This window comes from Notothenia rossii (genome assembly GCF_949606895.1).
Source record: "Notothenia rossii genome assembly, chromosome: 9".
Classification (NCBI taxonomy): domain Eukaryota; kingdom Metazoa; phylum Chordata; class Actinopteri; order Perciformes; family Nototheniidae; genus Notothenia; species Notothenia rossii.
The window spans coordinates 4,151,697-4,173,547 of record NC_136907.1 but is presented as its reverse complement, the minus strand read 5'-3'; the positions used below and the strand labels follow the sequence as shown (position 1 = coordinate 4,173,547).

Genomic DNA, 21,851 nt, shown 5'->3' with positions numbered 1-21,851 from the left:
TTTCCACCCTGCACTGTGAATGTTTACATGGTGTGTTCAATAAAAACATGAAAACATATAATTGTTTGTGTGGTTTTAGTTTAAGCGGACTGTGTCTGTCTATTGTTGGGACTTAGATGAAGATCAGAACACATTTTATGACCAATTTATGCAGAAATCCAGGAAGTTCCAAAGGGTTCTCATACTTTTTCTTGCAACTTTATATAAAAAAGCAGGTTGTGTTGCACCTGTTGAACTCTCTCTCCTCCTCCTGGGCATTCTGGGACTCCTGCAGGCTGAGCTCTATGGCCGTCTGCAGCTCATCTTTAGGAAGTCCTGAAGAAACACACAATAATAAGTAAGTACAGTGCTTGAGTAAATCTACCAAGTTACCTTCGACTATTGTCACACATTTACTTCTGAAACTCCATAGTGATTACTCCATATATGGTCGATCAGGAGACACTGACTCACATGTATTCAATTGTCTGCACTCAAATATAGCGCTTTTCTAATCTAATATCGTGCACACTTGTTTAGTTCCTACCTTTCTGTTTGTCCCAGGCCTCTTCAGACGGCTCTGGAGGATCTTCAGGATCCTGGAGCTCTGCAGGCTGATTGGTCAGCAGCCCGACTGCACGGCCGATGTCACCCTGGCTGGCCTGAGAGACGAGAGATCGGGGCAGAACATCTTTTAATATGGTTATATAAATATGTCTTTTATTCTAATATAGTGCCCAATTTTCCTGTGGGATTAATAACGTATTTTTTATTGATTGATGAATTATTCCACTCAGGAAAAGTTATTTCAGTCAGTCTTCATTTTCTGTGAAAGGTCCCCTATTATATATATATTATGGGTCTCAGATAAATACAGAACCTGTCTGATTGGTATTGTAGTGCGTATTTAAATGAGCTGAGTGGTCCCCTTTAAGCTGTGGTAAAATAGAAATACTTTCATAATATTAGTACCGTGATCGATTTAAATGTAACAAAGTACTTTGCTTATAAAGTGTACTTAAATACAGTTTTGACATTTAATGAATATTTCCTTTCTATCCTTCCTTATGTTTCTAATCCTCTTCATTTCAGAGGGTTGGGGTGAGATGATGAAAGGATAAAAGCTCATGATAGTTTTTAGGGTCTTACATTGAGGGCTTTGCAGAGGATCTGAGAGTCCTCGATGCCGGTGATCTCCCTCAGCTGCTTCATCAGGATTTCACTCTGCTGAGGACACACAGGAAAGAATAAATAGTCAAGCTTGAGACGGGAAGTGTGGGTTATTGAAAAAGAAGGAAAACTTGCACACAACTGGCTATACTCTGGGTACGGTTAAGGGCTGTGAAATATATCAATATGACATTGTGATCATTTCCTTTATTTAAAGGGTGCATTGCAGGGAAGTGATGTCATTTTCTGAAATGACCAATATTTATATTTATATTATTTGCCTTTACCCACTAAGCCTTGATATATAAAATGATAATATATCAAAAATATCAATGTGAAACTATTTTGTGAGATGACAAATAGTCAACCCTACAATATCGTTGTAATATAAATATTGAGGTATTCAGAAATATTTTTGATATATTAATTTCCACATATAGCCAAGCCTTAGTACATTAGTGGTGTAACAGGAATAGGAAAATAATAATATTGTAGGTTTTGCAATATAGCTAATTTCCTACAACTTCTATAAACACATAGAAAGCAAATATATTTATTTTAAAAGATTCGTTTCTAACCGAGATTGCTCCATCTACATTACATGTAACTGAATTATACACATTCAGAACAGCCAGAATACTTCAAGTACATCAGCTTCAAATAATCCATGAGTCATGTTCTGCTGTTGGGAACATACTTCCCCCATGAAGATAAAGCTTATGTGGGCCTGACCGTTAACGTGTGACGCAGAACACACGGGCTATAAATGGATCTGAAGGACAAATGCCAGCCTGCATGCCTGTGTCCATGAGGCAGTTTGAACAGGACAATGACTGAATGAATTTAGTGGCTTCAAATCATTAAAGAAGCAGATGGACTTTTCATAATGTGCTTGTTCACTTTCTTCCCAAAACGTTACACAAGAGGAAAATACTGATTTGGGTGCTGTTTACACAGGAACGAAACGGGTTGTATCCGCTACTTTTCTCTTTCGTATAGCCCGTTCGTTCACACGAGGCCGTAACAGAACCGCGGAAACAGGCCCCTAAAACGATAACGGGTCCCAAGGTGGATAGATCTGCGGACGGAACGCTCTGGGGGGCCAAACGGCTCAGTGTGTACGTCCTATACGATCATTTCCTGATAACGATGAAGCCATAGCCCCGCCTCTCCCCACCTCTGCTGCTCACTGCTGTAGCATGATCAGTAGCAACTGTCAATAGCTACTGTCCATGCTACAGGTGTTAGTGCACAATCTACAGCTCCTCTACCACAACCATCAGCAACAAGTGGACATGGAGAACTACATGAACTACATGTTGCTAAATCCACAGCGGAGAATAACCAGAAGGGCAACCAGACAACCATGGCAATCATGCTCGGCGGTCTTCTTCGCTGCTTTTGGTGATTTTTTTTGTTTTTTTTTACGCCACTTACAGGCCCGGGATGTGTACTACAGCGTCTCCAGTAGGTCGAGCGGTCTCGTGTGAAAGGACATATTTATTGAGCCGTATCCGTGTGAACGGAAGACTTTTTTGATATCGAACTCGGTTAGTTTGCGTTCCCGTGTAAATGGGGTCTTAAGCTATAGGAAAAGTCAAGTACATAACCCGCAATTAAAATGGCAAATATTCACATTTACTCTTCAGAGGTGATGATTGGTGGATCTAGTGTTTTTAGTATTTCCTTAAAGCTAAGCTAACAAGCTTCATATTTACAGACGAACAGGAAGTATTCAGATCCATTACTGAAGTAAAAGTACTAATACAACACTGTCAAAAATAATCTGGTACGAGTACATTTAATGCATTGAAATTGTTATTTAGGTAAAGTGAGTAAGTAGAATCAGCAACATGTAGTTTAAGTATTAGATGTAAAAGTAACCAATGCAGAAAAATCTAAATTACATTTATTAAAAATAGTTTAAAAGTTACTTAAATGTTCAAAGATGCCAATTAATTTGATTTTAAATAGCTGTCCAATAAAGTGTTTGCTACTTTGATTCAAAACCAAACCAAATATTTGATAAGCCGAATATGGGAAAGAATATGGGAAAGGTGACAAGAAAGCCCATAACTTGAGAATGACAACTCTTTTCCTCTTCAGATTTGCTGAGGTATGAACCAGGTGGCTGTCCTACATCACCAAATAGTCAGACAATTATTTAACTAAACAAATACTGAATTATAGTCTTGTAAACTTAGCTTTAGTTTAGACGGAAATTGTACTTTTTGGTGATAGGAACATAGGACTCAATCTCTTTTCCCTTATTTATCAGAAAAACAGAAATCCCTAAAAAATATACCATTACTGAATTGCCTAGGGTGCTATTGAACACTAACCAGTAGTTGTATGGAAATATCTGGTACAGTTCTATTGCAAATGAGATTTCTTTAGACATAGGCCTACCTCTTCTCTGAGACAGTCACATTCCGAATGGGGGAGAAGTGGCATAATAACCTATAAGTTAAGAATGCTCACTCTGATGGTCATTATATTTGGAGAGGGAAATACCAGGTGGCTGAACTACATCACCAAATAGTCAGAATAAGAGTAACCCAATACAATAAAGTGTCCATCAATCCATCCATCTTCTCCCGCTTATCCGTGGTCGGGTCGCGGAGGTAGCAGTTCCAGCAGAGAGCCCCAAACATTCTTTTCCCTGGCCACATCAACCAGCTCTGACTGGGGGATCCCAAGGCGCTCCCAGGCCAGAGAAGAGATATAATCCCTCCACCTGGTTCTAGGTCTACCCCTCGGTCTCTTCCCAGCTGGACGTGCCTGGAACACCCCCCTAGGGAGGCGCCCAGGTGGCATCCTAACTAGGTGCCCGAACCACCTCAACTGGCTCCTTTCGACGCGAAGGAGGAGCGGTTCAACTCCGAGTCCCTCCCGGATGACTGAACTTCTCACCTTATCCCTAAGGGAGACGCCAGCCACCCTGCGGAGAAAACCCATCTCGGCCACTTGTACCCGCGATCTCGTTCTTTCGGTCATGACCCATCCTTCATGACCATAGGTGAGGGTAGGAACGAAAATGGCGCGGTAGACAGAGAGCTTTGCCTTCTGGCTCAGCTCTCTTTTCGTCACAACGGATCGGTAAAGCGACTGCAGTACCGCTCCCGCTGCTCCGATTCTCCGACCCATCTCACGCTCCATTGTTCCCTCACTCGAGAACAAGACCCCGAGATACTTGAACTCCTTCACTTGGGGTAAGGACTCATTCCCTACTTGGAGTGGACAGTCTATCGGTTTCCTGCTGAGAACCATGGCCTCAGATTTGGAGGTGCTGATCCTCATCCCAGCCGCTTCAAATTCGGTTGCGAACCGATCCAGTGAGTGCTGAAGGTCGCAGACAGATGAAGCCATCAGAACCACATCATCTGCAAAAAGCAGTGGTGCAATCCTTAGTCCACCGAACTGCAGACCCCCTCCCCCACGACTACGCCTCGAAATCCGATCCATGTATATTACAAACAGGATTGGTGACAAAGCGCAGCCCTGGCGGAGGCCAACCCTCACCTGAAATGGGTCCGACTTACTGCCGAGGACCCGGACACAGCTCTCGCTTTGGGAGTACAGAGATTGGATGACCCTGAGTAGAGACCCCCTCACCCCATACTCCCGCAGCACCTCCCACAGTGACTCCCTGGGAACCCGGTCATACGCCTTCTCCAAGTTTACAAAACACATGTAGACTGGATAAGCGTACTCCCAGGCCCCCTCCAGGATCCTTGCAAGAGTAAAAAGCTGATCCGTCGTTCCACGACCAGGACGGAATCCGCATTGTTCCTCCTCAATCTGAGGTTCGACAATCGGCCTGACCCTCCTTTCGAGTACCTTGGAGTAAACTTTCCCGGGGAGACTGAGTAGTGTGATGCCTCTGTAATTGGCACATACCCTCTGATCCCCCTTTTTAAAAAGGGGAACCACCATCCCGGTCTGCCACTCCTTCGGTACTGTTTCCGACTCCCACGCAACGTTGATGAGACGTGTCAACCATGACAGTCCCTCAACACCCAGAGCCTTCAGCATTTCTGGGCGGATCTCATCCACCCACGGGGCTTTGCCACTTTGAAGTTGTTTGAAGACCTCAGTGACCTCCCCCCGGGAGATTGGTATCGATCCCCCGTCATACTCCAGCTCTGCCTCTAACATAGAGGGCGGAGTTGTCGGGTTCAAGAGTTCCTCAAAGTGCTCCTTCCAACGCCCTAACACTCCATCAGTTGAGGTCAACAACGTCCCATCCTTACTGTACACAGCTTGGATGGTTCCCTGCTTCCCCCTCCTGAGGTGTCGGACAGTTTTACAGAACAACTTTGGTGCCGCCCGAAAGTCCTTTTCCATGTCTTCTCCGAACTTCTCCCACACCCGCTGCTTTGCCTCGGCCACGGCTGAGACTGCTGCCCTTCGGGCCTGTCGGTACCTTGCAACTGCCTCGGGAGTCCCCCGGGATAACAAATCCCTGAAGGCCTCCTTCTTCAGTCGGACGGCTTCCCTGACCACCGGTGTCCACCAGGAGGTTCGAGGGTTACCGCCCCTTGAGGCACCTAGGACCTTGAGACCACAACTCCCCACCGCGGCTTCGGCAATAGAGGCTTTGAACACCGACCACTCTGGTTCAATGTCCCCAACCTCCATAGGAATGCCCGAAAAGCTCAGCCGGAGGTGTGAGTTGAAGGCCTCCTGAACTTGGGCCTCCTCCAGACGTTCCCAGTTCACCCGAACTACACGTTTGGGCTTACCAGGTCTATCCAGAGGCTTCCCCCGCCACTCGACCCAACTCACCACCAGATGGTGATCAGTTGACAACTCTGCCCCTCTCTTTACCCGAGTGTCCAAAACATATGGTCTCAGGACCGATGATACGATAATGAAATCGACAAGTAGTTTGTACAGAATAGGAAAGACAACAGCATTCACCAAACTCAAGGCCCCTCAGCGAGCTCAAAGATCTGGCCCATTTTGGACTCTGCCAGCTTGGAAGAGTCTTTGCCAGTCGCAAAAGAATATGCGCTTCTGCTATATGGAAAAAAGGAAATTGGACTGATGTGCACAAACTTGGATGAACTGAGGTTCATAATTGCATCAACAACAGATGCAGCCTCGGAAAATCTGCCGCCAACAGAGGATGCATTTCAACAACATTTACAAAGAGCAATGTTTCAGACAGCGAAGGTGTCACAGCCCGAACCCAAACCCTTGTTATGGAGTCCTGTTGGCAAGGGGTGGATTGTCGGAGATGGGGCCATTCAACCAGGGGACACATTGACAGAATGGCAAAATGTTTCCCCTAACGTTTCTGAGGAACCTGATATTTAACATTATATTCTAGTATCTATATACTTGACCTCTCACTGAATTATTTGATGAATTGTATATATATATACATATATATATTAGGGCCGGGACTCGATTAAAAAAAATAATCTAATTAATTAGAGGCTTTGTAATTAATTAATCGAAATTAATCGCATTTTTAATCACATATAAATATTTGACCTGAGAACAGTGAGAAGCAATTTTTTTCACATGGATTTTAGTATACCATTGAATAATGACTGAATACATAAGCTTAAGCAACAAACATTGCTTATTTTTTTCAAGGTGGTACTTAACCAAGACCAACAGAAAAGTGCAATTTTTGCCATAAAGTGTAGCAATAGCATATTTAGGAATATAGTACATTTCAGAGATTCAGGTAGCCTATAGGTAGGTAGACCTTCTGTAAACTATAACACTTTGTTTTTTAAGTAAAACACAATACTTTCAAGTACATTCAGAACATTGGAAACCCTGACTATTAGAAAACATCTCTCTGTTGCTTCAGAGGCCATAACAGACTTTGTTGATTTACCAACAGTTGATTTAAAAAATCTAATCAATTTCAGTCCAACTCTCTCAATAACCTTGGCCCAAACAATAAACACTTCAACATAAAGTGCCAGTTGCACCAACAACGTAATAAATAGTTCAACATAAAGTGTACCATTTAAAATACAATTAAAAAGTGCCAGTGATTGACCTCAATCCCTCCTATTCTTCCAATATCCTGATGAAAAATAAAATCTCTCTGTTGCATAGGCCACTGTTTGATCAACGCGAATTGGGTGTGGGTCCTTGTACTCCGAGTCGGGCTAACGTCCACGCTAGCTTCCACGCTAGCTGCTATATGTTTTTGCATTGAGGTGATACTTGAGGCTTGATGTGATTAAAATGCGTTAATTTTTTTAACGTGTTAATTTTTGTGTAATTAATTAATCTTAATTAACGCGTTAAAGTCCCGGCCCTAATATATATATATATATATATATATATATATATATATATATATATATATATTGAATGTTCCTATCACCAAAAAGTACAATTTCCGTCTAAACTAAAGCTAAGTTTACAGGACTATAATTCAGTATTTTTTTTGTTAAATAATTGTCTGACTATTTGGTGATGTAGGACAGCTACCTGGTTCATACCTCAGCAAATCTGAAGAGGAAAAGAGTTGTCATTCTCAAGTTATGGGCTTTCTTGTCACCTTTCCCATATTCGGCCTGGTCTAATTTGCCTCTTTTTCAGGGATTTGGGTCGTTCTAAAGAACAACCCAAAAAACATTTTTTCCCCCAAAATAAAATTTGACAACAATCAATTTCATTAATGGGAGACCCTAAAGATAAGAAAAATCATTGTTGTCAATTGTTCTACCTCGAGTAGGGGTATCTCAAAATCTGAGGGCCCTTCCTACTGTTCCTTAAATGCAGAGTTGGAAGACTTGAAAAAGGTGTCTTATGAGGTGAATTGTCACCTAGTGTTGAGAGACATGTCAAATAAACTACTTGAACCTACTGTGTCCTTGAAAACAAAACACAACAAATATACTAAGGAAACCAGTTGTGTGCAACATGAAGACATTTGTAAACACACACTCAGAAAGGCCGTCATATGTTTTGACTTCATAGACAGAGTATAGCAATAACACAAGTCTGCTGAGTGAGAGGCGCTATATAAAGCCTGCTGTACTGCACACGCCGCACGTGCACACACACACACACACACACACACACACACACACACACGCTGAGCAGACTTATATGGAGTCGGGGGGCTATCTGAGACCCTCTTGGTTAGCCTCTATTTTGGGCCGCTGACATGGATAGCACAGGCTCTGTTTATCATTCCACTCACCAGACCTGAGTGACAAAGGCACTGGGTCTCTCTCTCTCTCTCGCACTCAAATGGACACACACTCGGACACACACATCCCTATGTCAATACGAAATGGGAAAGAGAGTCATACAAACAGCAAAACAATAACAAAGATGTTATTCTGTTGAGTCATTAGTACATCAAATCATTTGGCTAAATATACTTATATGATTATTATAAAGGCTTATTGATAAAGGTACTTTAGTGGATGGCTAAAGAGCAAAATGATGATTATAGTATAGGCTAATTGTCAAACTATATCCTCTTTTTGATTGTTAGAATTCAAAAATAAAAAGCTTTTATGTTTGATATACAGCTATGAAGTGTCCTTTAAAATAAGCATTGACTTCAGCATATGTTTATTATATTAACTGGAATAGTTAACTTTAAAAAAAACAAGCGAGCAAATATGCTGCCAAAAACTAGCTTATACATTACCTGCTAGCTAGCTTACTAGCAACATTTCTGAAATAAGATGTTAATAAAATACGATCTTGTCTAAATGTTATATTAAAATCAGGCTTAAGATGTGAAGCTTTTTATCATTTGTTTACTATAGTAACTGTATAACAACTAGGCATCCTTCTTTTTGAAAAATAAACCAAATGGCAGTAAGTTAGCGAGCTAACACGCAGCTAAGAAGCTAAAGGAATATGAACTGCTAGCTCGCTAATAACAAACAAATACGATTTAATTGAAATAGTGTTAAGTGTATTGTATATGTACTGAATTCAAATCTAGTCTAGTCTGAATATTAGGATTTGATTTTAGATTTATATTACATGTTATTCTCACAGTTCAATCATCAAACCAGAAAGTGAAAAGATGAAGAAAGTGAATGAGTTTTCAGTCAATTCACATAAACAATGTTAAAGTAAAATACATAAATGCATAATATGATATATTTGGATAATGTGCACATATAGGAGCACATGTATATTAGTTGCAAGGTTTAGGCATATTAAATACATGTTGTAATGAATATTAAATAAAGTACAATATTATGATAATGTTTAAAGGTGTTTTTTAGTAGTGTGAATATAAAATAATTTTGAACATAACTTTAAAAGTGGGCATTTTAGTTAAGCCTACAGGATTTAGACCCTAGTTTAGAAGCTACAAAAATAAGCTTTAATATATTGAGCATTAAACAAGTACTAATACTACAGTCTTAAAAATACTCCATGACATGTACAAGTCCTAAATTGAACATTTTAAATGAGAAAATGGAAAACTCGACTGAATCTACTTAGTAAGATTCCACCACTGTCTAAATATTATGATGTTTGAAATGTTTGTGTTTTATTAAATGATGTTAAAAGAGGGTTTGAGGGTTTTTAGTACAGGTTTGGACCGTTAGTTATACAGTCTGTGGTGTGGACGGGGGTTAGTGTTCACGTTAGTTCCTCGTGTTATATTGTAACGTTAGTTCCTTCATCCTCACCGAGTTTGTTGAGTTCTCTCCAGTCTCGATTTGTTCCCCTCTCATTGCAGATTAAATTCAAACTGATTTCCTCCTGTTTTTCAATAAAAAAAATGTCTTTGCTTTGAGTCCGAGCGCAAGTCACAGCAACCACTCCATCTGTCAGTCCGCGAGAGCAACCGGCCAGCTGCGCGCGCTCACCTGTCAAAGCACGCGCGTGCACGAAACGGTCGCGACGGACGTGACAGAACAGATTTGAATGTGACACAAGACTTCCGGTTTGGAAATAATGTATTTATAGAGAAGAGCTCTAACAAAGATATTATGCAACACAAATGTCTTTGTATAAAAGTATTTTAATCGATGTTGGAAGTACAATTACTCAAGTATTGTACTAGTACTACCACTTTATAATACTTAAAAAACGTGTTAATCACTATATTCACTTACAGCTTTAATAACTTACAATATATGATTTGGAGAAAAAAAACACACTTTGTCAAATTTAACCCATAAGAACCCGGACCCATTTCTACATTTGGGGAAATTAAGGGGAACATAATTTAGACTAAATAGACCACCTAGAACACATTTCTGACAAGAAACCCCCTCGTGTGAAATATCTGAAATGTCCAACCCAAATGTCACATTGGGCTTTAATGGTAAAATAACTCTTATTTTTAACTTAATTAATGAGTATGATTTTTTGGTTTAAATTAGTTTGAACATTCTTTGAATTGAAGAATAAGAACATATTAACTCAAAATAATTGAATCAGCTAAATTAACTGAGCAGATCATAAAAATATTTTGAATTGTGCATATATGTCACTCCGGGTTTACTGTGAACGTTTAGGGTTAAAGTCCCGATGTGACATCAGTGTCACAGCGATATTTATCTAATTTTTTTCATATCAATTGGATCAATAAATGTTTCCACAACAGGTTAAATGTAATAAAGGTCATGTTATGTAAGCATTTTAATTCTTAAATGGCTTGAATTTGACCTTTAGCAACAACAAAAGAAGCTTTGAAATGTAGCTAGTTATGTCACATGCGTATGGCACATGGACATCTTGGAAATGTTGTTATGGGAACACAAAATCACAAGACCTGGACTAGGACCCAGCAGACTGTTCAGTGTGTGTCAGAGGGACTTTCCAGAACATTTAAAGTTCATGTGACACCCGTGTATCGGTGGGTCCTTATGGGTTCAAATGTACTTTCATGTCTTTCAAATGAAATAAAAGACAGAAAAATGCATATTTTTTTAAGAACTACGTTAAATTAAGATTGTGCAATAACAAATCAAATCGAAATATGTATATAAACATAAGAAGTTGAATTAAAATGTCCAGTAAAAGTCAAATAGAATAGAATAAATACACATACAATTATAATAGACAATAGATTCAGATTAGAAATACTTTATTGTCCATTAAATGTAAATATAATGGAATTTGTCACTGGCAAATAAAATAACACTCACAATCCACAATGATAAATAAAAGGTATTAATGCTGAATTGCGTAATTTGCGTAAGTTTAGACAGTATCCTCTATTTGTTGAAACACCTTTACAATAACAGAGTGAAGTTGAAATGCTCCTCTGTAATGCAGCTACACCTTCAGGGAGTCATTATGGGATGGATCACCTTACCCAGCCAGGGAAAATCGATATCAGTGAAACCAAAATGTCTGCACTGCCCTTCATTGTTGTTTCCCTACACAGCGTACGCAACTCTTCAAATTGTGGATATTTTTGTGTCAACAAACCAGCAGAAATTCAAGTGAATTCTGGATCTTTTTTTTACCGTCATGTTTCTCATTTGGCTCACACTGCTGTTCTCAGGTAAGACAATTTAATTTCTTACTCTAAGAATTATCTGCAGGTCAGGCTGGGAAACGATCAGATATTTAATCTATATCGTAATATCTGGCTATTGTCTTAGGTTGTTGTGCATATCTACATTGTATAAGGCTCTTGTCTACATTTTACAAAAATATGTACTCGGTACTTCTACAAAACGTGTCACTTATTGACACATTTCAACATTAAAAAACACTTATATGTATTTTATCATGATAACAACTGAATAATATAATATTCTATAATGATAAAACACTTGAGTACTTTTACTGTTGATACTTGAGTGCATTTAGCTGATAACATTTCTGTATAGAATGTGATATTAGTACTTCCTGATTACTTTTGTCCACTTCTGCTTAGCCATTAAAACCAAATGAATGATGATTATTAATCAACATATCATTGTGTAAACATTGTGAAAGCATCGAGCCAAATCTGCACCGAGGTCAAGGTATTTGGTTAATATAATAACTGTGTATACGTGATTCTGAAATGGGCCATTCTGCACAATAAGTACTTTTAGTTTTGATACTTTAACTACATTTTGATGCCATTTAGTTTTTTTGAATGCAGGACTATTACTGTATTTCTACACTGTAGTGATTATACTTTACTAAAAGGTACCTCTGTACACACTTTGCTCAGTTTTTACTGTGTCTTTGTTTTGTGTTCCCCAGCTCCTCTGGCTGAGGGGATCCCAGAGAAGCCCAAGAGGTCGGCTCTGAACCAGCTGACCCGGACCCTCCTCAGGAAATATGACTGTGGGGTCCGACCCGTGAACAACTGGACGAGCATCACCACCGTGTACATCGACCTGCTGCTGCAGTCCGTGCTGGAAGTGGTGAGGAAAACACAACAAACTTAAAAGGTCATCTATTATGCAAAATGCACTTCTTCATGTCTTTTATACATCAACATGTGTCCCCTCTTCTTCATGTCTCTTCTACATCAACATGTGTCCCCTCTTCTTCATGTCTCTTCTACATCAACATGTGTCCCCTCTTCTTCATGTCTCTTCTACATCAACATGTGTCCCCTCTTCTCCATGTCTCTTCTACATCAACATGTGTCCCCTCTTCTTCATGTCTCTTCTACATCAACATGTGTCCCCTCTTCTTCATGTCTCTTCTACATCAACATGTGTCCCCTCTTCTCCATGTCTCTTCTACATCAACATGTGTCCCCTCTTCTCCATGTCTCTTCTACATCAACATGTGTCCCCTCTTCTTCATGTCTCTTCTACATCAACATGTGTCCCCTCTTCTCCATGTCTCTTCTACATCAACATGTGTCCCCTCTTCTTCATGTCTCTTCTACATCAACATGTGTCCCCTCTTCTTCATGTCTCTTCTACATCAACATGTGTCCCCTCTTCTCCATGTCTCTTCTACATCAACATGTGTCCCCTCTTCTCCATGTCTCTTCTACATCAACATGTGTCCCCTCTTCTTCATGTCTCTTCTACATCAACATGTGTCCCCTCTTCTTCATGTCTCTTCTACATCAACATGTGTCCCCTCTTCTTCATGTCTCTTCTACATCAACAGATGGCCAGTCCGCCCCTGTGTAGCATATTATTTCGATGAGAGATGAGCAGATCTCCGCTGTGCTTTCAACTAAAGACACAGCCATGTAAAAACTGCAGCATTTGTACAGCTCCTTATGGGTACTGCAATTAGTGAAGTGCTTTCCTCCGTGGTGAAACGATCAGCACTGCACCACGGAGGAAAGCGGCAGAAAGTCACCTGGAGTTAAAGAGAGCAGGGCTGCGTTACGTGCATGGCTTTTTTCTGCAGGTAAGGGGGAGACGCGCTCTGGCGACGGTCTCGTTCAGGATCCGAAAATACAATTTAAATATTTTGCACACTTATTCCACTTATTCCTAGTGTGCCACTGGTTACGGTTACGGTGCAGCGTGCCAGAGGTTGCCGACCCCTGGTCTAAACTAAATACTGCGGTGATGAAACGCCATATCATGGATTATCAAGGATTCTCTCTGAAACAGTATGGAGCTCAAAGGCTTTCTCTCTTGCCGGTTATACCACAAGGTGAGTTCCTTTTTACTTCCTGCTTCTTCACACACATGCTCTCCAGTACAGGTTAGCTCTGAGTGTTAGCGATGCTAATGTAAACACCGACCATATTACGTCCAAAACAGTCGGGCATTGTTTCTGATAGCAACGTTTCTGATAGGACCGTGGGTCCACATTTCAGATATTACGTCATATCGGACGCGAATCTGGATCAACTCTGTTGTTCCCCCCCGTTTTTAGAGATTTGGGTACGGGGGAAAAGAGAGAGTTTTATTTTCTGACGCTGCGTGAGTTCCCCGACACACCGGGGACACATGTTGATGTAGAAAAGACATCAAAAAGTGCATGTTGCATGATAGGTCCCCTTTAACATACATGAATGTATTGGCTACAACTTTCTCGTTTCCCCGCAGGATGGAAAGACGCAGAGCATAACCACCAGTATTTGGTACAGACAGGTACACGTTTATTTTTGTTTCTTGTGTAACAAACACTTTTCTCCTTCATAAAATCCATATTATAGAAAAGAAACTATATAAATAAACATTGATTGATTGATTTAAAGATTGGATTACACTTGATCAATTACATCCAGTTTATTGTTTAGGACTTGATGGTGTTTTTAAATGTTTGCTAATCCATAAATTATATAATTGTTCAGATCTGGACGGATGAGTTCCTGGTTTGGGACCCGGAGGAGTTTGATGGTATTAATGAAATCTCTCTGTCCTCTGACGCCATCTGGACACCTGACGTCATCATTAGTGAATTGTAAGAAATTACAATTAGTTCTCATTTTACAGTTTCCTTCAGTATTCAACTTCTTCTACTCATTACGTACATTTTACATTTATATATTCAGTTTAACATTTAATATTCCATGCCTCACATACTTATGTATATATAATAACTTGCTTTATATTTGTTACTGTACATTTTGTAATTCAACATGTATATTTTCTACTTTCTTGTTTATTTCTAGTCTTTATATTTGTATTGTACAACGCCATTTCTTAACAAAATAATTTCCCAAATAAAGTACTTCTTATATTCTGTTAGAAAAGTATCACTCGTCTCCGGCTTGAGCTTGAATCTCAGGATCCATGTATCTGTGATCCTCTCCAGAATGGAAGTAGTCATCACATACAGAGCATCAACTAGTTCCTGAACAGTGTCCTTCACATGCTGATATCCAAGAGAGGGAGTTCCACAGTCACAAGATGGAGGGATAGAAAGCAGTATTCAATGTTTACTTCAGATTAGCTCCACGTCAGAAATGAGCATGCTTGTCATATGTCTCTCCATAGAGGCTGAATCATCATGTTAATCACATAGCTATCATATGCCTCAAACAGTCCTGATGCTCTTCTAGGTAATCACACATCCTGTCATGTTCACAGCTACAGTTGGGATACCTTTGTTATCATGTGGACTCTCAGATTGGAAGCGTATATTAACTATTTTCCCAACCCTTGTCTGATTCTCCTCGCCTCTCCTTCCTGTGTCCTCAGTGTGGACGAGGGGAAGCCCCTCACGATCCCCTACGTGTACGTGAACTCGTCAGGGATGGTGAAGAACTACCGGCCCATGCAGGTGGTTCTGGCCTGCAGTTTGGAGATGTACGCCTTCCCCTTCGACAAGCAGAACTGCAGCCTGACTTTCCGTAGCTGGCTGCACTCAGGTCAGTTTCTGAGATACATGAATAAACATCTTTGCGGAGGAGAATTGTCATTCAATTCAATGGGGCTTTATTGGCATGAAAGTCAAATTAAACAATGTTGCCAAAGCATCACAATACAAAATAATTAACAACATTAACATACATTTCAAATGTTTACATATTATTGATGATATATATATACAGTGATACAATTACATTTCAACGTGTGTGTGTGTGTGTGTGTGTGTGTGTGTGTGTGTGTGTGTGTGTGTGTGTGTGTGTGAGTCTCATTCACTGTCCCTCAGGTTGTGGCATGTGTATACATATCTCTCTCTCTCTCTCTCTCTCTCTGACAGTGAAGGAAATAGACCTGGCTCTGTGGAGGAGCGCCGAGGCCATCGCTAACGACAAGAGGAAGTTCATGAATGATGGAGAATGGGAACTGTTGTCCATCCCCTCCAGCTATTGGCTGATCCACCAGGACGACACCGACTACGCCCAACTCCAGTTCAACGTACGCGTTGTCCTTATATGTAACGTTGGGCGTGATGACGTTTAGTCGTCTCATTTAGACACTTGTTAGCAACCGCCTTTTTGGAATCTACCAGTGGGGTATTTACAGTACTGACTTTTTTTGAACAGAAAATCTAGGCTTTTTATTTGTTTTATTGTCATTTGTACATAGCTACAGTGTAGATAAGTCAATGCAAATCTTAGGTACCAGGCTCCTCCAACAGGGAACACAATAAAACAGGTAAAATAGTGCAAGTAAATAAAATAAAATAGAAACAAACACTGAAATAATACGAGAAAAAGGCAGAGTTGGAGACGAGCCAAAGGCAGCATCATCATCGGCGCCATTTTTCAACAGACCTTGTTTCAGGTTAACAACAAAAAACACATTCAAAAAACCATTGACTTCCAGAAGAGGGAACAGGAAGTGCTAAAATGCTCACTCATTCCTGGGTTGTAGGACTCATAACTGAGTCACTCTTAGCTTTCTTAGTTTTTTCCTTCCTTTCAAAAAGTGAAAAGCCTTCATGGTTTCTACACTGATTTTGACATGACATTTATTTTACACCACAGTATAACAGGGGACCTTTGACTTCCAGACGGAGGAACAGGAAGTGCTGCTAACTCATTCCTGCAGCTCTCTGTTTGTTACACCCTGTGACCAGTGAGCACGTTGCAGTGATTGCTTATCGATGGCGCGCTTTTAACTGTTGCCCTCTGAGGGTTAGCAGTAAAGTGTAAAGCAATTGGCCTTCATGGATCAGGATAGTGAGCTAACGCCAGATGACGGGGGGGGGGGGGCTGTTTCTGGCAAGTAAAGAGACAGATAAAGAGGGAGGCTGATAGACGTGGGGGTGGGGGGGGGGGTATAATGAGACTGTCTCAGTGGCTCCTGATCAATGGACTGCTTGTTAGTGCAGGTGGAGAGCAGGCAGCTATTCATGCAGCTCAGAGAGCGAAAGGCTTTCTGCTAATGGAAGAAGGTTCAGAGCGTGTGCTTCAGTATATGTACAGATACATGTCAAAATACAAAATACTCCACTGCTAGTAAAAAGTCTGATATTCCAAATCTCACTTCCTTTTTTGATTTTCCCTTTATTGTTATTTTATTCATTTATTTCTTTGTTAATTTATTTATTAAATAAATATTAACGTTATCATTTTTTCAATTATTCCTTTTTATTTTTTCTGTATTCATTATTTCTTATATCTTCTTTAAAAGTGTTCTTAATTATTTTTTACATAAATTATACATATTTCTATATGTTTAACCTTTTGTTTTTAATTTCTTCAATTATTTATTTTTCTTTAAATGATTTTTTCTTAATTTGTTCTTAGTTAAATATTTCTAATTATTTCACCTATGTAAAAAAGATATATATATTCATTCCCAATCTCTCATTTCTGTGTTCCTTATTCCCCCCCTCCCCTCAGGTCCTGATCCGGCGGCGCCCCCTGCTGTACGTGGTGGGCCTGCTGATCCCCAGTATCTTCCTGATGCTGGTGGACGTGACGAGCTTCTCTCTGCCTCTGGACAGCGGGACCCGCATCGTGTTTAAGATCAGCATCCTGTTGGGATACACCGTGTTCAGAGTCAACCTGACGGACGAGCTGCCCCACACCGCGCTCAGGACGCCGCTCATTGGTCCGTATTTATTAACCCTTGGGTTTTATTCCTATCAACTGTGCAACTTTGGTCCTCAGGGTTGTTTTTAAAGCATATAGTATACATAATTACCCAACTCTGTGTAGCACCTTTTGAGTTTAAAAAAAAACTAATTTCTGAGTTTAAAAAAAGCCAAACATTTTGAATAATTCTACAAAAATTGCTATGCTATAAATTTGAATAAAATAACTCTTTATCTCGACATCAAATAATTAGGAAACGGGTCAAATTGAACTGAAAACATTCAGTCAATTGTTAATTTGTCAGTCAGTTACTGTCAGTGAAAAGTTATCAAGGTAACAACTACAACTTTTATATTGAAATGCAGAAAACTAGTGGTTTCAGTAATAAAACTAAAGAAAACTATCCTATGAGTTTCTAAATATAGTGAATTATTTATACGTATATATACACTTTTTAAATTCTTTAAACTTTGCTTTGTTTTAGGCCGAATTATTTAGCATTTGCTTCAGTTTTGTTGTCATTGTGAATATATGATTTCCAAACCTCAGATCAGTAAAGCACATCTGATCTAAATTCTGGAGATGAATAATCCATCGCTCTGGTTATTGTCTCGTGTTTTCTCCTCAGGCGTGTTCTTCGCGGTGTCTATGGCCATGTTGATGCTGAGCCTCACTAAGTCCATCCTGGTGGTGAAGCTGCTGCACCACAGCGAGGCGGAGGTTCGGCACATGTCCGTGTCCGCCTGCCTACTCGACAAATACGGATCTGTGGGGCACGGGCTCCCGGAGAGCACTTTGACCTCCACCAGGACCCTCGACCACATCAACCTGTCCGCAGGTGAGCTTCAAGCTGGAGGGCCAGAGATGGCAAAAGTACACAAATCCTTTACTCCAGTATTAGTACAGATACTCATGTTTAAAAATGCTCTGGGAAGTAGTAGAGTACAAATACTTTGTTACTGTACTTAAGTACATTGTTCTGGGATCAGTACTTTACTCCACGACTTATTTTCTGACAACTTTTTACTTTGACTTCTTACATTTTGAACACAGATACCTGTACTTTCTACTTCTTACATTTTGAACACAAATACCTGTACTTTCTACTTCTTACATGTTGAACTCAAATACCTGTACTTTCTACTTCTTACATGTTGAACTCAAATACCTGTACTTTCTACTTCTTACATGTTGAACGCAAATACCTGTACTTTCTACTTCTTACATGTTGAACACAAATACCTGTACTTTCTACTTCTCTCATTTTCCAAACAGGCTGGTTCCTTTAGTCTGAATGTGTCTTTGGTGGCGTGATCATTATTATTTAGAGTCATTGCGTGCCTATTGATTTGAACACGATCCGTGTATCCATCATTTCCTGGTCTTCTCTAAAGAAGAGGGACCAATGGAAACGTTGTCATGTTGCCGTTGTTCAGCATGGAAACATTCATTAGCTAACAATGACATGATTGTTCTATTAATATAAAGGGAGGTCAGGTACTCTTTAAAACAGCTGCTAGTTATGGGTACTTTTTACTTAAAGTGGACCTATCATGCAAATTTGAATAATATGGTGTAGGACCATACCTATATAAGACATATTTATACTTTTTATTTTTCAAAATACCAAACAGATCATGCATTTTAGCCATTCCTCATTTCGCTCAATTTAACACAGTCTTTGCATCATGGGCTGATTCTGTGAGAACAGCACCATCTACAGGCCTGGCATATGTACTACAGCGTCTCCAGCGCTTTCCAACGGCAATGTCCGTGGCTGTCTCCTCCTGATTGGTGGAGTTGGCCCAATAGCCGTAGCGCCAATTCTGTGACGTCATAGAAGTGTTCAAATCTGGATCAGTCTGTATCAGATCCGTTGCAGCCCCTTTTTAAGAGATTTGGGTATGGAGGGAAAGAGAGAGGGTTGTGTTTTCTGACACTTGGTGAGTTCCCTGGAACACCGGGGACACATGTTCATGTAGAAAAGACGTACAAGAGTGCCTTTTGCATGATCGGTCACCTTTAAGTACATTTCAAAGCCCATACTTCTTTACTTTGACTTGAGTAAAGAAGTTTAGTCAGTACTTCTACTTTCACCAGAGTATTTTTAAACACGAGTATCTGTACTTCTACTTGAGTAAAGGATGTGTGTACTTATGCCCTCTCTGATTAACTGTCACATTATAACCCAGACTCCTTGATCTTCTCTTTAGAGTATGATATGGATGCCTCTCTGGAGGAGGACCTGCTCTCGCTGAATGAGATCCAGGAGTCTCCCTCTGGTATGGACTGGCTCCTGCAGGAGTTGGTGACTCTTCGCCTGGCGTTATCTCAGGAGGACAGCGAGTCTTCGGCTCATGCTGATTGGCTGGCTCTGTGTTCAAAACTCGACGGCTTCCTGTTTCGCTTCTACCTCGTAGTCCTGATCTCGTACGCCGGGACGCTGCTGATGCTCTGGGCCAGCTGGAGCTTCGCCTGACTTTTTGTTTGTGAAGCCCCTTGCTTGTGATGTGAACATGTTCCTTTACTCTGAAACTCATTGGATTTGTACCATGGTTTTCCCTTTGTCATACGGTATAGATGTGTTCATCTCTTACCTATTTTATACCATTGATTTGACTGATTGACAATGTTTTGGGAGCATTTCGTAGTAAGGGTTAGGTTTGTTTTAGCCTATTTGATTAGTGTTAGTTTTTTTTTAAGCTTATTAGGTTTCTTTATAATACAAACTCTCTCCAACTCTAGAAGTGTTAGTAAGATATATTTTAAATATGTTCTCTTTAGTGTCTGGGCTTTTATTGTAAAGCTTCACATGGCTAATTGGGGTGTCCCATTTCACATGTATACAAAGACTGTTGCTATTTAATTTCCCTTCCACAAAAGTAATAAGGCCGTATTAAATAGAATAGGAAACACTCTATACAGTTGCATTGTTGTTAACCAATATATTACATACCTTTATTTTTACGTTATGCCATGTTTTTCAACTTCGTATTGAATATTACCAAACAGAGAAACAAACAATTTGGGAAAAAATGTAACCGTTTGCCTTTGTTTTGGTTAAATGGCTTTAAAGTTTTAAATCTGATCATGTTTCTTCCCCCATCTATCGCTAAACTATACAAATCATTTAAAACAAACGAGTAGAATTAAATTGAATTTGTGTTAAACTCGTACTATTGTTTAAATATTCAGTTTGCCTAACATCCAGATATTGCACTGCCACTGTAAAGCAACATCATAGTCTGAGAAAGACATGGCTATCGCGTCTGTTATGTATTCCCGACAGTGAAGATTCACTCAAAGATAATGTGTAATAAAGCAGATAATCCTCAGTGTGATGTTATGCTATTGTATTCATACTTTAATCTCCAATCCAGTTGCCAGAAAACAGATCAATAAAAGCCTTCAGAGCTCCGCTGCGTTGCCTCTTTTCCCTGGTGGTTTCCTGATATCCTGACTAGAATATCAAATGTGTGTCATGGAGAACTTGATATACTGGAAAGATCCATATTAACACAATTTACACATATCTGAGAATGTCTTCTTCCAGTGGATCTGGTTTCATGATGTTATGCAACCAGAGCTGGAGATAAAGTGCTTTGTTACAGTCTGTATGAAGTTTCTAATCCCTTTGTGCTTCCACTTTGTGGACAGACTCGATCAATGCTTGAAAAGATAAGCCTTTAAAATGAATCTTTTGTCAATATAGTAAATGAGAAAAGTGAAAATAAAAGTCTCATGAAGACAAATCAACCAGGAACCAGCCTATTATTTATTCTGAATTACACGGAAGACATGAGAAATCAGTCTATGCACATTCACATCTGTTATTTTTGAATAGTGGGAAGCAGTTTAAGAGCTCAACAAGTAAACCACCTAATATATCTGTGTGAAAATCCAAACCACATTTCTATTTGATGCTTAGAAATGTGTCATTAGGCGCTTTCACACCGGAGTACTTTTCCCAGTATAGTTCCGAAATATTTCCGAAAATGTGCGTTCACTTCACACCAAAAACATCCAGAATTAGAACTTAGATAATGAGAACCTTTCCACCCCCTTTTTAGTCCCTGCTAGAGAGCAGGTACTTTCCTGGGAGAAAAAGGTTCCCATTTCTGATTGGCTGGGCGGATTGCAAACTACGCCCCCGTAAAAAAAGTTTTGTGAAGCCGCCATTGTATTTGCTGGCATTAGCATTATTAGCATTAGCCCAGCGCACCAACGGAGAAAGACTTATGGCAACACAAAAAAAATACAGTGGAGATGAGGAGGTGTCGGCATTCTGGCGATTTACTCTTCAGGAAAATCCCAGCAGCTTCTACTGAAGCCAGTCCCTAACTCCGGGGACTTCCGGCCGGGGACTTTGGGC

At 40.1% G+C, this 21,851-nt stretch overlaps 2 protein-coding genes across 6 annotated transcripts in view; one reads left to right on the top strand and one right to left on the bottom strand.

Annotated features, from left to right (window-relative positions):
* usp28 (ubiquitin specific peptidase 28) overlaps positions 1 to 9,993 on the bottom strand; it is a 48,091-nt gene extending 38,098 nt beyond the window's left edge. The window contains exons 1-4 of one of the 4 annotated variants that reach the window (XM_079651144.1): positions 9,798 to 9,993; positions 1,129 to 1,206; positions 527 to 641; positions 228 to 315 (exon numbers count right to left, since the gene is read on the bottom strand). In XM_079651144.1, the coding sequence (XP_079507270.1) occupies positions 228 to 315; positions 527 to 641; positions 1,129 to 1,206; positions 9,798 to 9,842 (326 nt within the window). In that variant the 5' untranslated portion in view covers positions 9,843 to 9,993. The remainder of the gene's footprint in view (positions 1 to 227; positions 316 to 526; positions 642 to 1,128; positions 1,207 to 9,797) is intronic. The other 3 variants (XM_079651145.1, XM_079651146.1, XM_079651147.1) reach the window with 3 other exon arrangements.
* Positions 9,994 to 11,154: 1,161 nt separating this feature from the next.
* htr3b (5-hydroxytryptamine (serotonin) receptor 3B) lies at positions 11,155 to 21,432 on the top strand. Of its 2 annotated transcripts, XM_079651153.1 has the most exons (9): positions 11,155 to 11,626; positions 12,322 to 12,485; positions 14,091 to 14,135; positions 14,339 to 14,448; positions 15,189 to 15,358; positions 15,694 to 15,851; positions 17,285 to 17,495; positions 18,108 to 18,317; positions 19,693 to 21,432. In XM_079651153.1, exons 1-9 carry the CDS (start codon positions 11,593 to 11,595, stop codon positions 19,956 to 19,958), a joined length of 1,368 nt encoding a protein of 455 aa, XP_079507279.1. In that variant the 5' UTR covers positions 11,155 to 11,592; the 3' UTR covers positions 19,959 to 21,432. The 2 variants fall into 2 exon arrangements, with proteins under 2 accessions (XP_079507279.1, XP_079507278.1); XM_079651152.1 differs by lacking the exon at positions 11,155 to 11,626 and having other exon boundaries at positions 11,786 to 12,485.
* The last annotated feature ends 419 nt before the right edge of the window (positions 21,433 to 21,851 follow it).